We start from the raw sequence: 17135 nt of genomic DNA on the forward strand, positions 1-17135 counted from the left end.
TAGGGAAAGGGACATTAAACATTTTTTCAGGGGAGAGAAGGAATTTGGCCTTGCCAAAACCTCATAGCTACTGTCTTAGTCTGTTTTATGCTGTTGTGACAGATTACCACAGACTAGTTCATTAATAATGAACAGAGGGCCAGTAGGTGGCAGGGTAGTTAAGATGCTGGACTCCCACATAGTTGACTGTCATTCGAGTCATGGATCCAGCAGCTTGAAAATCATGCCAGGTGCATGTGCATGCATGCCCAAAAGAGAAGGGATTCTGGTGGGGCCATCGCCCCAAAAATTAAAAAAAAAAAAAAAAAGTAATGAAATTTGTTAGCTCACAGCTCTGGAAGCTGGGAAGTCCAAAAAGGGACCATCATCTGGTGAGGGCCTTCTTCCTGTGCCATCCCCTGGTAGAAGGTGTAAGGATCAAGACAGAACAAGAGCAGGCTAAATGCGTACTTTTATAATGAACTCACTTCTGCTCTGATGGCATTAATTCACTCAGGAGGGCAGGGTGTCATGATGCAATTACCTCTCAAAGGTCCCATTTTTTAATACTGTCACAAAGGCAGTCAAAAGTCAACATGTGTTTTGGAGAGGGCACTGAAATATAATGCACAGGTTTTTTTTCATAATATATGTTTTCCATGAACTCTTTGAAGGCTTCCTCATATATGTATGACCTGTTTGTACACTTTTTATTCTGTTCTATTACTCTATTTGTGTAGTTTAATGATAGTGCAGCAGTCTTCATTACAATAGCTTTGTAGTTAGTAAGTTTTGAAATACAGATATTGTAATCATCTTCTTCTTTAAAGGAACCTGTTGTAATTTTGATAGGGATTGCATCAGTGTTTTAAGAGAAAATGGATATGAGTCTTCCCATCTATGAACATGTTATTTCTTTCCATTTGTTGAGATCATCTTTGACTTCTCTTAGTGGTGTTTTGTAGTTTTCATCATAAAGTTCTTACCCATCCTCCATTTGGTTTATTCCAAAGTGTTTTTCATTTTTTTTTAATGCTATTGTGAGTGGAAATTTCTTAAAATTTGATTTGATATCATCAGTTTGCTGATTTTTTTATTTTGAGTTCATTGCTTCCAGAGGTCCAAGTTCTTCCAACTCCAGCAAGGTGCATTTCTATTCAGTCCTGAAAGAAAGTGGAAGTTAGTTAAAATCAGTGATTTTTGCAGCATTCATTTTAGAATATACCTGTTCTGTTAATTAGGGGGTATTGGTATTATCAGTACTTGATTGGTGAATGTCATCCTCAGACCTTGTACCCAAAATTCAGCAGGTGTTTTTCTGAGACCATAAGGAAGACCATATCATTGTTGTATGCTTCTTTGTGGTTCTTCAGATAGAAAGCCTGTAGGATACAGAGTGGTTTAGTTTACATTTGTCTTTCACTCGATAAGTGAATGAAATAAAGTGGGAATAGTTTTGGGCTCTCAAAAATGGGAAGTTGAGCTAGTGGGGATTAAAGGAAAGAGGGTGAGGAAGAGCCTTGACAAGAAGAAAGTGACTGTGGTCTGTATTTAGGGTAATGCATGGCTGAGCTTGTCTGCCACCGCAAGTCTCAGATTTAGAAATAGTAGGGAAAAAATAAGCATTCACTTTGGGATGAGGGGTTTGTTTGCCCATGGCAGTAGAGAATCATATCAGATTTTAGAGTTAGGAACGGGCGTAATATTGATACCATTTTATTGATTGATCTTATCATTGAAACTTCTTGTAAAGTTGTAGTATCTGTTGTATTCCAGTGTTAAACCATAGACACATGGGCTGTGTTTCAATTTCTCATGGCTGCAAAAATGAACTACCATAAACTCAGTGGCTTAAAATAACAGAAATTGATTCTTTCACAGTTCTGGAAGCCCAAGCCTCAAATCAGTATAACTGGGCTGAATCCAAAGCATTGGCAGGGCTGCAGTCCGTCTGGAGGCTCTAGAGGAGGATCCCTTTCTTGTCTCTTCCAGCTGCTGGCAGCTCAGGCATCATTTGGCTTATGGCTATGTAACTCCAGTCTTGAAGCCAGCTTTTCAAATCCTTTTCTTCACAGTCTTCGCATCACCTTCTCCTCTGTGTTTGTCAAAGCTCACCTCTGCCCTTTTCTTGTAAGACCACGTCAATTGTACTTAGGGTGCACTTGGATAATCCAGTATAATCTTGCCATTTTAAAACCTTCAACTTAGTCCATCTGCAAATTCCTCTTTTCCAAATAAAGTACCATTTACAGTAGGACTCAGTATCGTTGGGGGCCATTATCAGCCTACTGCAGACTGTTTTTCCTTTTTAGACCTTCATTTAGTCTGGAAGTTGCTGTCAAAACAGATTGGACTGAAGCTTTTAACACCCAGATGACATACTTATTTTCTTGCTATAATTGCCATTTTTTAATGGAATGTATCCACTGAATGGATGTCATGAAATGATATTGAATTCTAGTAGCACAACAGAGTAGACTTAAAAGCCACAGATGGTGAGCTGTATTTCAAATAATAATCAGGAAAATAACTTACCTAAAGAGACTGAATTGTACTTGATTATCTTAGAACTGAAGAATGACTCATGCTAAAATTTAGTAATAGGTACCCAAGATCCAGGAACCCAAAACAAGTCTAACCCTTTACCACCCAGCAACACACAGAGAGGCAAACTTGTAGATGAGAGAGGAAAGGAGAATTTACTAGTAATTATACTATGTTGCATTCAATAACATTGGATCATACCAAATGTGTTATATAAATCTTGTTTACATGGTGTTAGAAGAAATCAGTCAGCTAGAAAACTTTCACACAGCTAACTCTACCTTGGCTTTACACATTGCTTGAATACTTTGGGGACTGCCAAGACCTCATCATGGGAGAAACGTCCACAAGCATCGTTTGATAAATCATTGCCAAAGAAGATGAAACAGTAAAGCCTTAGTTTCCTTTTCTTTTCTTTAGTCACTATGTTAATTACTTTAAATATCTACATGTAATATCTGATGGATTTAGGATAGTAAGACAAGTAGTTTGCCAAGAGAAAATGGAAGCCTAATTTTTCTTGTTTGCCATCTAATCTTTCTCCTGTGATGTTTCCCATTTCTTTGTAACTATTGGAGAGCTCTTGTTCTGCTAGGAAGGCTCATCAACAGTGTGATGGTCGCTGTAAAATGAACCTCCTGTTAAAGGCAGTAGTCCGTGGGACAGTTAAATGCATAAATACTGGGACCAGCAGGTGGCGTGGTGGTTAAGGCGCTGAACACTCCCACATGGCCAATACAGTTCGAGTCCCGAACCTGGTGGCTTGCTTTCTCACTTTCTCTCTCTCTCTTATTCTTTCTCTGTCTCTCTCTGGTCAAATTAAATGAATGAATGAATAAAGTTAGATCATTCTTTTTTAAAAATGCATAAATACTTCCCGAACCTTGGATTGAGACTTGAAGGTATTTGGCTTTTTATCGATTGCCACAACTTGCTGAAAGGCTCTGGCTTTTTTATCAGTTGCCATAGCTTAATGAAAGGCTCTGGCCTTTTGACCCTCAATAATAAAGGATATGGTACTTGTAATTTTTGGTGCTCTTCTGATGTTTATGAAGCAGTCCATGAAAGAGTTTAAATGATTGCACCATTAATTGATGAGTATGTGAACCAACCACATTGATGTCTCATGAGTTGCACATATAGCTGGCTGTCTTATTATAAAAACTTGAAAAAAAGGGTAAGAAACAACCAAAAATAACTATGCACAAAGAAAATCCCTAAGTTTACTTTTGGAATTAAATTATGTTCTGTAATATTTGATAAAACTTTCAAAGTAATTATTGGTTGAAAATTCCAGATTAATATTATCAAGTGTTTCCAAATTTATTTGAGAGTGGGGGGGAAAATAACATATCTTAATATCTGGTGCTCTCGCCGTGGATAATTGATGTGAATTTAGATATCTTTCTCTCATTTGTTTGTTGAGAGACTATGGAAAAGCAAATGACACTGATTGCTTCAGAGGGACAGTTAAATAAAGGATGGGAGAACCACAGAGAACGTAGAAGAAAAGGCAAGGCAAGGGTAGTACACGTGAGGCATGCTGTCAGCCACACTGCCATTTACATCAGCACTTAGAATTGAAGAGTTGGCACCAAACTTTCTGGTTTTGACCAGATATCATCAAGAAATCACTGCATAATGAAAACATTCTTAAAAATTTCTCAGAATTGGGGCTGACAGGTGGCATGGTGGTTAAGGGTGCTGGACTCCCACATGGCCTACCACAGTTCAAGTCCCAGACCTGGCAGCTTGCTCTCTCACTTTCTCTGTCTCTTTCTCTCTCACTCTGTCCCTCTCTGGCCAAATGAAAATAAATAAAATAATTCTTAAATTTTTTTTTCTCAGAATTAGAAAACTCACATAAAAAGGCTTTCCAATGAGTTAATTCATATTCAAATGTGTGATGGGTTCTTTGAAGTTGTTTCTTACAATTCTGGCCTAGAATAACCATTTTTTAATTAAAATCTATGTTTGAGGATTTTTAACTTTAAAATCTTGGGGCTAACGAAGATGATGAAAGGTGATACATTGCTATAATTGAAGACTTCTTACATTTTAAATTACGATTTTATATTAAGGAAAATCTGGTAACCCGTTATCCGCGCCAGCACACACTGCAAAGTTTGTGCTCTTCCACCATCAACCCTGCCCATCTGCACATACCTGCTTCTATCTGGGTTAGTCATCCTCTCTAGGTAAATTGTCCATGAGACCAGTTATTCCATGAGCAAATTATCCAGAAAATGCTGTCTTTGCACGTTGTGACAGATCATGTCACTGGTGGATTTATAGCCCCTCCAGTGGTCTAATTAACCTGGCAGTTGTCTCCCGTGCCCGACACTGCTGTCTCCTTGCCTCGGCATCTTAGTTTTCATCTCCTCATTACCTTCTCTCCTAACTACAGCTCGGATTTACTTTCTCTGTTCACCCTGCCCTCACTGAACCACTCACCACCCCCTTCTTTGTGATTGGCAGTACCATCCAGATAAACAGAGTGCAGATGTGCCAGCGGGCTCGGCGGAGGAATGTATACGGAAGTTCATCGAAGTTGATCAGGCGTGGAAAATTCTAGGGAATGAAGAGACGAAAAAAGAGTACGACCTGCAGCGGCGTGGTAGGTACTCGTGAGGAGGCAGCACCCGGGCAGCATTGGGAGTGCGGTCTGCAGCCATTTCTGGGAACATTTCTAGCACTTGCACCAAGTTATCATTGCCATCTTTGCTCCTCCCTCCAGCATTGTTTTTAATTATGCCCTGTTCTTCGTGGTGATTAGGTATGTTTCTTGTAAAACCATAAAAACCCCTTTTATAACTACTGAATATGTTTACACATTCCTAATTAATATGTTTTTAAACTTTTTTTGTTAAATTTAAAATTTTAATCACAGTACTTACAAGACTGTGTACTATATAAACGACACATCTAAAAGAAGATCTAGGATAACATCATAAAGCCCTCTGCTGTCCTTGAGCTCATTTCAGGCTAGATTTCATTATCATCTCCAAAACTATTCCTTATGAGAAGTTTATAAATGACCTTTTAGCAACCACATTACCTAAGCAGTTTTCAAAGTCATTTCTTTTATGTCTTTTAGAAAGTAGCTTCTTAAAACAGTGACAAACTGTTGTGAGAAAGAACAGGAGAAATGTAGGTCAGGCCTGTCACACATGGACTGTAGTTCCGTGAAGTGATGGGCTGTCTTTCAGCACTGGCCTTGGGACAGGAGTCCCTCAGCCTTCTATTTGAACCTTCAATATGCACCCAACATGCTAATGGGGAGAGTCAATAATCAGTTACAGCCTGTGGGGAAAACACTCCATTGCTCTCTCCAGTAACGCATCAGGCTCAGCATTGACTCAGACGTGTTGATAAAAACTCTGTCTCGGTAGTTGATTATTGAATCTCCTCCCTTCCCCTATACTGGCACGCCATCAGACCTCACCGAATGGTTTTAAGGCTCTTACTGCTAAGGTTTTGAAAATACCATTTGAGAAGCAAGGAATTATTTCTAAAACATAGGAACAAGTCAGTCAGTGTTTATAGAATACCCATATTTATTTTCAGAGGAAATTGTACTGATAAAGGTAGGTATTTCTTATAGGCAGTGTGAAAACACTGAATGAGCTACTGTTTATGTATTGGAGTATTTGATTTTTTGTCTTTTCCTTTTTATTTTCTTTTTGAGTATTTGTTTTAATAGTGACTTATTCATAGTGCTAAACCGCTTTAAGCCCCTCTACTTTTTTAAAACTGATGAGTTCACCTGTTAAATATTAAGACCCTGATGAGAGTACCCCCTTTGCAAAGAATTTCATTAATTTCCAATTACTTGAATATTAATGTTCTGTTTGGTGTGTGCATATATGAGATCTACTATATTTCTTTTGTAAATGTGTTTGTATTTTTGACAAAATAATGTATGAGTGACTTCACTTGAGGATAAGCTCTATCCTTAGATACATATTTTTCACCTTGGTTCACATAATGCAATTATCTTTTTTGAGAGATTTTTGCTATAGGGCATGTGCACTCAAAGAGACAGAGAGGGACAAAGAGACAGAAAGTGAGAAATCACCCCCTCCTCCCAGAGGGAATGGCCACACTGCAGTCCCTTCTCCATTCTCCTCTTGGGATTTTGGGCACATGCATGCACATGCCCGGCATGAGGTTTAAGACCGAGTCTGGGACTCGAACTATAGTTAACTGTGTGGGAGTCTGGCAACGTAACCATTACACCATTGCTGATCCCACATAATGTAATTTCTATGACAGTATTGGGACTGGCAGGTGGCATGGTGGTTTGGGCACTGGACTTCCACACGGGCAATTGTGGTTCAAGTCCTGGACCTGGCAGCTTGCTGTCTCACTTTTTCTTTCTCCCTCTCTTTGTCTTTCTCTGGTCAAATTAAAATAATAATAATAATAATGACAAATAAAATTAAATAAATGAATTATTATTTTTGAAAAAAAAAAGTATTGAAACTAATGCACAGGAATATGTTCTGTGTGAGAAGTCATCTGTGTTCCTGAAGCCACCAAGCTCTACTGGAGGTGATGATGCTTCACGGTGTTTCTTAACATCTTTACTAGTCTTCACTATGTGGGGTGCCAGTTTGCTTAAGATAAGACTGATTCACACAAAACTGTACCCTGAAGTGTGTAGGGTACGTATGTACTTTCAGTGTCACTCTGCATTTTTGCCAGTCCACAGCCTGTGTGCTATTAAGAGTGTATCAGTGAAATTCACCAGAAGCTTGCTGTCTAAAGAGAAAGGGGGTAGGGAGAACTCGAGAATCCGAAAATATTCTCTCTTACTAGGGTATAGGTGAAGTACATCAAAAATGGAAAGAAATAAGAAATCAGGTTTAAAGTGAGCTTAGATGAGCAAGAAGGTAGGTTTAAAGGATGTTCAATCAAAGAACTAATTATACCTCCAAGCCTTTGCTAAGTCTTTGGTATGGTTTTTTTTTTTTTTTTTTTTTTTTTTTTTTTTTTTTTTTTTTTTTTTTTTTTTTTTTTTTTTTTTTTTCATTTCATTTTAATCTTTGAGTCCTTGGTTTTAAACTTCCAGTGGAAGCATTTATGGCACACTGTATCATAGAGGACTTTTGTAGGTCATTGATAAGGTCACAAAGAAATGCAGATAGACTAAATGCAGTGAGAGTTGGGCCCGATTCATGATTAAATAAATAGCTCGGAATTTATACACTATTAGTTTGCTCAGCAAGTTTTTCGGGTGGGTAAGTAGTGAATCGATCTATTCTAGAACAAACGTAGTAATACAACTTTTTGTGACATTTTAGTACCTCATATCTAAGTACTAAATATTTCCTTGACCAGAAGCTCTAAAAACTGAAATTACTTCTTTTCCATTTTAAATGGAGATCTGCTGTTTAGATAAGTTGTGTCTACTCCAAATAGAACTTGCCACTTTTAAACCTTTTGCATAACCATTTTTCATAAATCTGCTATCATATTATTTCTTTCTAATACAGTTATTTTTTCTCCTTGATTCATCTTTAATAAATGGCTTCTCAAAAAAGAAAAAAGGAAATGGACTTGAACTTCTAACAGTGATGATTTAGATTTAATAAAAGGAAAACCTTTGAGAAGGATAATTTGTTAAAGACCAGGATAGGTTACCAAGAGAGGGAGAATTTGTTATAACCAGGTCAAAGCACTCTTTTTTTCTGGGTCACCCCCTGGAGACATGGAAATAGCTTTGTCATTCAGAGTTCTCTTTGCGTGTGGTGATAGTTCGTGGCCAACTTTCTTTTCATGGGGTGTGCTTCGGTATGTTTGCATGTGATACCCACCAGTAACTTGCTGTATAAAACAGGTTCGAGCTCTATAACATTTGGGAAGGAAGGTTGAGATGTTTTATTGTCTGGCATTGAATGCTTTCTCACATTTCACAGCTCAAAGATGGTGCTCGGTTGTAAGGAAAGCCTCATCCATATTGTCCACACCATATATTTTCTAAAAAATAATTTACAAGAGTCCCTGACATTCATATTTCTTCTGCTTCTCAAAAGGAATTGTCAGATAGGTTCTTCCTAATAAAGAAAAAGTAATTGCGTAGGGCAGATAACCTAAAGTCCATACAGATTTTTTCTCCCACATTTCTACTTCTGTATTCTCAGTTGACGTTTTAGGCAGTGGTGGCCAGGCCAAAGCAAAGCAGATCTTAAAAAAACAGGATGAGTAATGTTCAGTTCCCAGAGATGATACATTTTGAAAGCAATGTTAACTAGTGAATTTAATCAATTAGTTCCAGCTGGCATATTTACCTTACTGTTTCTAAGGATGCTTCCAAAGGCTGCTTCTAGTGTTCCCCTGAAAGGCACATCGGTATTCAAGACTAGGCTTTGCATTTCACCCAGAGGAGCATTTGGGAAAACCCTTTCAGGATTTAGAAAACGTTCACATGAATAATATTTGACTAGATTTTGGTGCCTTTGTAACTCTCATGCAGAGTTGTCTCATATATTGAGCATATTAGAAAGCATCGCAAGTATACACATCGTGAGAAAATAATGGGGCTCGTGATTCAGTAGCTTTGTGATGTGACGGTCACAGATCTTAGATGTCTCAATGGCTCCATGGAGTCACAACGCTTAGGAGTCATTACTTCTTTCTGACTTGAAGAGAAACAAACATTTCAAATATGGCAAATCAGATTAAAGAATGTTTTTTAGACTAAGTAAAGTTGTGTTTGAGATCTCTGTTTTTGCATTATCTTATGTTGAGATATGCCTTGATTCTCTGTTAGTGAATTAATCTGGTAATGTTGAACCTCCACTCTATCCAATTGGCCAAGTACTTGGGTATCTGAAACAGCCTAGCTCAGGAAGGGGTTGGACCAGACATCAGAAAGTGAGCGCGTGCCTTCCCTCAAAACCCCAATCACCTACTCTTCCCCAGCTAGAACAATAGTAGTTTCTGGTGGTGGTGTATACAGTTCACTTGGCCCCCTTATCAGGCTAGTATTTGAGACTAGAAGATAAGCACACGAATCTTGGACCAAATGAGGAACACATCCCACCCGCGTATGTGGCAGGTCACTAATCAGTATATGCCATCTCAAACACAGCTGGGATTCTTCCTGAAAAGCATGTTACTATTAAAGACTGATAAACTCCTTGAGAAGGGAAATATTTGAAAGAAAGGTAATATAAATTTGGGTTAACTATCATGAGTAATGACTTCAGGCCAGCAGATATTTGTGTAAATTATGTCCTAAAGCTGACCTTTGTGAAATCCTTGAATTAGTCAGATTAGGGTTTCCACTTATGGTCATATTAGTATTTCCATTTGATTCTAGGAATTTCAAAATTGTCTGTAAAAATTTGCTTCAGGTAAAACTTGAAGATAAGCATCAGGGGGTATGTTTTTTTGATGACCGTTTCTGGGAAAAGGGAGGATGTGAAATGATGCAGAAAATCTATCTAGACAGTTAGGCACTGGCATTATCTGAGAGGGAGGCGAGTGTACAGATAAAACTTTCTGCGAAGACCCCCCCACTTCATCTTGTTTGTCACAAGAAGGCAACTACTCACATTGTTTTTTTGCTTTTACTTGAATGTAGGTAACTTTCTTCTGCAATTAAAACATTTTAAGATCATTTCTCATTGATTCTGAATAAAAATTTGGCTAGTTTCAAACAATGCTGAGGAAGCCTGTGGGCAAGATTAAGTTGTAATCCTGGTACACTGGGACACAGTTGGGAGCTCTAATTTCATAATAGAGAATGGAGAATTTCAGAAAGTTTTCATTTGCAACTTTAAGCTCTCTCCCAGTTTCTCCGTGGTCACCTGACCCAGTTGAAATCAGTGAGTCCAAAACCAAGACTAGGTCACCCTTCTCATTGCTAGTTTTGATTTTCCAGATGTGAAGCCTTGGTCTCCTGTTACATTCTGGTCACCTTTACTCTGCTGTGTTTACAACCGATGAATCAGAAATGTCAGTTGACGTGTACTCTTTTTAATGTTGTTGCCCCATGAGGTCTCTCAGCTACCACAGTCGTGCATCAGAGATCCTCATCCATACCCAGATTATTTCCCTAGCTGCTAATTGGCCTTCTAGTTTCTACTGCCCTCTTCTCCCACAGTCCTTTACATTTTGATTGATCTAGCTTTCTTTATTCTCTTTCCCCTTTGTAAGAGTCTTTATAACTCCTCTCTCTCCCTCCCAACACACCATTTACCTGGAATTTAAATGAGACAGAAGCTTCTAAGCTTGTCCTTATTACTGCTTTTTTTCTCCTTAAGTCCATTTACAGACACCTACATATCTGCTTATACTGTTTGTCATTACTAAAAATACCTTCTCATTCTGATTCTTCAGTTTATTCCTTGTTCAAGATCCACCTCAAGTCCTCCTAAATCCCTACCCCATCTCCCACTGTCCTCCAAAGCCTTTCACGACGTTTTAATCCACCGCCATTTCTGCCCTCTGAATTTAATTAACAAAGTTAATATTTTTGAAAATGTTTTTCTCTTATTCCTGTGTCTAGGTTCTGTGTTTGATATTTTGGAAGGACTAAAACACTCATATAGACTATGACTATGCTAATTAATGGGTCAATTGTGACCAGACCATCAACATCAAACTTCATAATACTTACAAATCTAGTTAAGGTCAAGAATTGCTGTCTTCTTGGGTCCGGCAGGCAGTGTGGTGGTTAAGGGTGCTGGACCCCCATGTGGCTGACTGTGGTTTGAGTCCCGGACCTGGTGGCTTGCTTGCTCGCTCTTGCTCTCTTTCTCTCTCTCTTTCTTCCTCTCTGGTCAAATTAAATCAATAAAGTTAAATAAAATAATTCTTAAAAAAAATAAAAGAATTACTGTCTTCCTGTACTGTAGTACTTGCGGGTGGGATTTTAGTCATTTTCCTATGATCTCGTATAGACAGTTCAACACAAGCATTGTGAGAAAATAACAAAATAGCTGTGGGTTTATTGAGCACTAGAACTGTGGTACATTTTGAGACAAGAGTCTCACCTTCCTGCCTCAGTCTCCCTACTGGGACTGTAGGCATGTGCCACTGTGCCTACCTTTTTTATTTTATGATGGTCTCACTGCATTACCCAGGCCAGCCTCCGCCTCCCGAGTGGCTGAGACTACAGTGTATGCCATAACACCCAGCCTTTGCTTGGACCTGGAATTGAACCCAGTCTTCCCATGTGGGTCCACCTACGGGGACCATGTGCTCTGTTTCAAACACCATTTAACAACCTCATGAGGAAGATATTAATATCTCCTTTCCAAAGAAAGCTAAGAGGAGTTAGGGAAGTTGTTCTTTCTGCCTATTAATCTCTGTGCTAAGCCTCGGTGTTTTGTACAGGTTGGGTGCAGTCTACTTTTACTTCTCACTAGTTAGGGATGAGGCATTTTTGAGCGTCAGAACAAGAGGCGAGATTTCCTTCTGCCTCTATTCTACCTGTTCTGCAGTGAAACAAAGAATTCCACTGCTGGGTTTCATTTGGTACCTTTCTTGAGTAGTGATGTACATAAAAAGCCCCAAAGTTCTTCAGGTTCATAATGGAATTTTTCTTTGATGTGGAAAGCCTTGTAATTGTGAGTCTTTAATTTCATTTGAGAAAGTATTATAGGGTTTATGATTTAATGAACAGGTTTCAAATTAAATGTTGCCAGACTCTCAGTTTCTTATCAAGGTGGAGATTTTTCTAAGAGCAGAGACATGTTTAAAGACAAGGAAACTGAGAACCTTCAGCTTACTTCCTATATGAGAATCTTAATTATAGTAAAATGATTTTTTAAAATGAACCAATCGTCTAAAGTTAAGTTACTTGGTTTTGAGACAGCGAGATACTGCGTAAGACCTACAGGAAAAGAGTGCTGTTTGCTTTTAAGTTACACACAGAGCTGTCTGTAAGTCTCAGAAAACTCTGAAGCATTTGAAATGGCATAAAGAGAACTGCAGCGAAGTCATGGCTGAATGAGAGTACTGGGGATGTGATGGGCCTGCGAGGAACCTCACATTGCCACACATGAACAGTGCTGCAGGTGGACCTCATCTTTCGGCCAGGCGTGGATTAAATGAGACTTACATATTTCGGCCATAATGAATAAAATTAAATTCTTGTCTTCTCCCTTTTTGTTGCTGTTATTTATTTATTTGAATTATACCATAGTTAGAAAAGGTTTCCTAGGACTGAAGAGTATAATTATTTAGGCTTTAAATAAAGAGTTGTGTTAGAAATTTTACTATCATTAGGAGGCGGTTTAAAAGACTGGAATTCCATTGTGTTGTAAGAAGTAAGAAATATTTATTGATTCCCAAATGGAGCTGAAAAAAAAAAAAAACCTTTCCTCTTTTAGAAAGTTGTGAATGACCCAGCAAGAGTTCTGGTAAGCTTTACTGAACTGAGCTGCTAATAGTTATTTAATGTTATTCTTCAGTGCGAAAGAATCTCCCTAGATTTTCCTTTTAATCTTTTTGAATTGCAGGCTCATAAACCTCTCTGATGAGTCCTGCCAGTGTTTTCTTAGATCCCACTGTGGAGACAATGGAGCCGCAGAATTCTTTCACCTCTTGTTGTCAGACAAATCCAATAGAACGCAAGGTCAGAAGGGCCTATACTTCTAAAGGTTGAAAGATTCTTTTTCAAGGAACCACATAAATTATTTGATTTTATCACTATATTCCTCGGGTACCTCTCTGTAACTATAATGCACTGCGTTCTCTCTGTCAGTAAATTTGGAAGTCCCTGTCTCTCTTTGGCTAAGCTTGTTAGCATTGCACAGGGTGAGAGCAGACCTTACTGTTCCTAGCCACCTTAGAGAAACGCTGAACCCATTCACTTCAAAGAATGAGGAATGGCGTAGTGTCACTGGACTCAAGGTGGAGCACGCCGAAGTCGGCCTGCTTCCTCTTCCCGAAAGGCTGTGTGGCTGTGCGCTGTTTTCTTGTGGCTATTCCATAGGAAGGATCTCCGATTTACAGTCTTGGCTCTGTTCCTTTTATTGAGTCACTCTGAGTTCACTTATATTTTCTCCACATTTTGAGTAGTTTTATGTTAATAGGAGAACTTTGCTAGAAGATTTGCCTTTCTGGATACCCATTAACATGTTTAATTGCAATTAGCAAAAATATTTATAATATATGATGCTACAGAAGGAAACTAACTTCTCTGTTTTCAAGATGCCATGCCTGATTAGTAGACAATTATCAAAGCTAATTACAGGGTTCCTGTGAGTTACTTTAGGGGATAGGCGAGAATTAAGTTTTCTAATTATAACCACAATGGTGGACAAGCAGAGATCATTGTTTAAAGAGAAAAAAAACATTGATTTGTTTGTGCTCCTTCCTTGTAATTGCAGTGGGGGTTTTGTGTGGGGGCAGGATTTGCTGTTGCCCATCCCTGGACACCTGTCTCTCAACAAAGGCTCTCGGTCACCCCCCACCGCCCACACTTTGAGTCACCTTTTACTTGTATGTACCCGCTGGCTCATTAGGCGTTCTCCAGGGATCCAATTTTCCTCTGAGCTAATCACCCCCAGCCTTTTTCAAAAGTAGTTAGATTACCTTTCTTTCAACTACACACTTTCCTACAAGGCCCTTCTTTCCCCTAACTTTTCCTTCCTTATTTCTTTCAAACGTTATAGCCACTAGCGTCTTAATGTACTGCCTTTGAAACCTTGTATTGAAGTATAACTTGCACAGAGAAAAGGGCACAATCTAAGTGTGTAGCTTGATGGGTTTTCACAACGAACGGACCCGTGTAACCAGAAGGCACCGGTGACCCTGTCCAGTCACCACACTCGCCCTCCCCCAACACCATAGGGTGGTTTTGCCTCTGACGTTTTGTTTAATGGGGAATATACAACACAGTATGTTTCTGTTTGTGTCTGACACTGATTTTTAAAGCCGGAACCCCCACAGGAGACTTAGACCATGTACACAAGATACCGCAGAACCTCAGAATGTTTTAAGAGACTCCTTTGAACTCTTTACCATTTGGGCAAGGTACTCACTAGTTTGGTATTTGATTTTCCCTTTTACCATGAAATACAGTCTAAGCTCATCTCTCCACCAGGAAATGAGTAACTACTCTAAAGATCCTGTGCACAGAAATAAAGGAGGAGAAAGTATAAAAGCCATGTTTTGGAGAGGTGGAATCGCAGGAAGGGTTATGCATGAAATAGTAACACGACAGGAGAAGAACAATAGCTTCCTAGCAGAGACGTGGAACAATAGGGAGCTGACTCGCTTGCCAGTTATATTTGTAAGTTATTTCTCATGTATTATTTTTAAATAAAAATGGCATGATGGATATATATGAATGGGTTGTCTTTTTGTACAATTAATATATTGTAGGTGCTCAAGATAGGTTAGGTTAAGAGAGCTGATTCATTTGTCATTGAGCTCTGCCTTATCTGATTTGATTTAATTGATTTCAGAATTACTTAAGACCTTCGTAAGATACCTTTGGTTACAAATTTAATTGCACCTGCTTTTCCCCAAAATGGGATCTTTATTCCTATTCTTCAAATCTATTAGGTCGTGTTACTTTTCTTTTTTTCTTTTTTTTTTACATATATACAAAAATGTGTCATGACTTTCTTGACAACCCAATAAAACAGCGTTTTAGTTCCTTATTCTAGCAGGCTATACTTCCTTCCTTCTCAGGAAGAAAGTAAAATGTGATAATACTTTTTTCCCCATCCATGAGATAGAATTTTGTTTTTAAATTAGGAGTGACTGAATATGTGGTCAGTGCCCTTTGAACAGAATATGGAAATTAAATTGTTGTGTTTAGTCCAGAAATTCCTTAGCGCACTGATATTCTGTATAAGATATCTGGTGGGCATGTAGAGATGAGGGAGCTATCTCTGACCACTGGGCAAAGTCTACACCTTTGGATTTTAGGGACAGTGTAAATATGAAGTAGTATAATATTTTACATACCTTAATAGAAAACCATGGTGAGTTCAAAATATTGTATGATCTTTTCATCTATTTTAAAATTGTGTAACTCACCAATAAAATTTGAACAGGCAGTTATTAAATATAATTAAATTGTAGGCATTCACACAACGGAACAAAGGGAAGCATTCTCAGCAAGTGAACAAGAGACTAGTGAGACAGCTGAAGAACATTCCATGTGGGGTGTGTGTGAGTGTGTGTGTGTGTGTGTGTGTGTTAAGCATTGACTTCTAGGAGAACAATACAAGCATACAAGAAATATAACATGTCTAAAAACAAAGACACATGCTTGCCATCCATGGTTGCTCTCTTTGTCCCAGAGTACACTTGCTCTAAGTAAGAGTATGTGCGTCTGTTCCCTGGGCCATACTCCTACTGCACTTAAGTGGACGTCTAGGCTTCCTTGGACCATCCTGTCTATGAGGAAAACCACGGATGAGGGAACACCAATGGAGCATCATCACAATACAGTTGTGTTGTGGGTCTGTTGAAATATATAAAGTAATTCTTTTTAAGTTACTTATTGTTCTATTGCAAACAATTAAAAATTAGGTAACAGCCCCTCTCATTTGGGTAAAGCTGTGTTCTCTAAAGCACTTCAAGCCAGATCTCATTTGACTGGAAGAACACCCTTCCTATTCTGCTTTAGCTGCCATAAGAGTACAACACAGTTTGGGTGTGATATAAATAAAACTTATTCTCACAGTTCTGGAGGTTGGGAAGTCCAAGGTCAGTTCAGTTCCTATGAGTGCTCTCTTCCTGGTGTGTAGACAGCCTCCTCCTGTTGTGTTCTCACATTGCCTTTCCTCCATGCTGTGGTGAAAGATCTCTTTTTCGGAACCGGCAGATGGTGTAATGGCTATTTTGCTGGACTCCCATGTAGTCAACCACGGTTCGAGTCCCGGTCCTGATGGCTTAAAATCATGCCAGATGTGTATGCATGTGTGCCCAAAATCCTGAGAGGAGAATGGAGGAGAAGGGACTGCGGCATAGCCATCCCCCCATCTCTGTTTGTCCCTGTCTTTCTGGCTAGTGCATGTGCCCTATAGCAAAAATCCCTCCCTGCCCCCCACCCCCCAATATCTCTTTTTCTTCCTTTTCTTATAAAGCCACCAATCTGATCAGATTAGGACCCCACCCTTGTGACCTCATTAAACCTTAATTGTGTCCTAAAACTCCTATTTCCAAATACTGTCACATCAAGGCTAAGAGTGTCAACCCAGGGATTTGGGGGTAGACACAGCAGCAATCCTGAAGTAGATAACTGAAGAGATGGCAGTGACAAGATGGATACACCTAAGATTAGGAAGCTAGTAAATATTGAACTCAGGTTCAGACCCAGCTGTTTTACCCCCCTCTGCACTGCCTTCTTAGTTCCAGATAGTGTCTGTTGGACAAAAATTTTGTCTTACACAAAGTAGAGGTCGCTAATGGATCACAAAGAATCTTCAAAGTTGACTTCATGTTTTTTATGTTGCATATTTGTGGAAAATAGGATAGATTTTTAAAGTAAAGTTTTATAAAAGAAAGTGTTTTTTAGATTTTTCAGTCAGCCGAATTCAGGTAGCCATAACACTGTGATCAAAAGTAGTAAGCTGAATTTTTAAATGGTAACCATATTAGAATGGTAGTGATCAGGCTAGAGTTGCCTTCTCGGC

At 38.9% G+C, this 17135-nt stretch overlaps 1 protein-coding gene across 6 annotated transcripts in view; it reads left to right on the forward strand.

Moving 5' to 3' along the window:
• DNAJC24 (DnaJ heat shock protein family (Hsp40) member C24) overlaps positions 1-17135 on the forward strand; it is a 43190-nt gene that overhangs the window by 20372 nt on the left and 5683 nt on the right. For all 6 annotated transcript variants that reach the window (XM_006140406.3, XM_006140409.3, XM_006140407.3 and 3 more), the window contains one exon: positions 5002-5140. In XM_006140406.3, coding sequence (XP_006140468.1) covers positions 5002-5140 — 139 coding nt within the window. The remainder of the gene's footprint in view (positions 1-5001; positions 5141-17135) is intronic.

This window comes from Tupaia chinensis, unplaced genomic scaffold (assembly GCF_000334495.1).
Source record: "Tupaia chinensis unplaced genomic scaffold, TupChi_1.0 Scaffold000037_15, whole genome shotgun sequence".
Classification (NCBI taxonomy): Eukaryota; Metazoa; Chordata; class Mammalia; order Scandentia; family Tupaiidae; genus Tupaia; species Tupaia belangeri.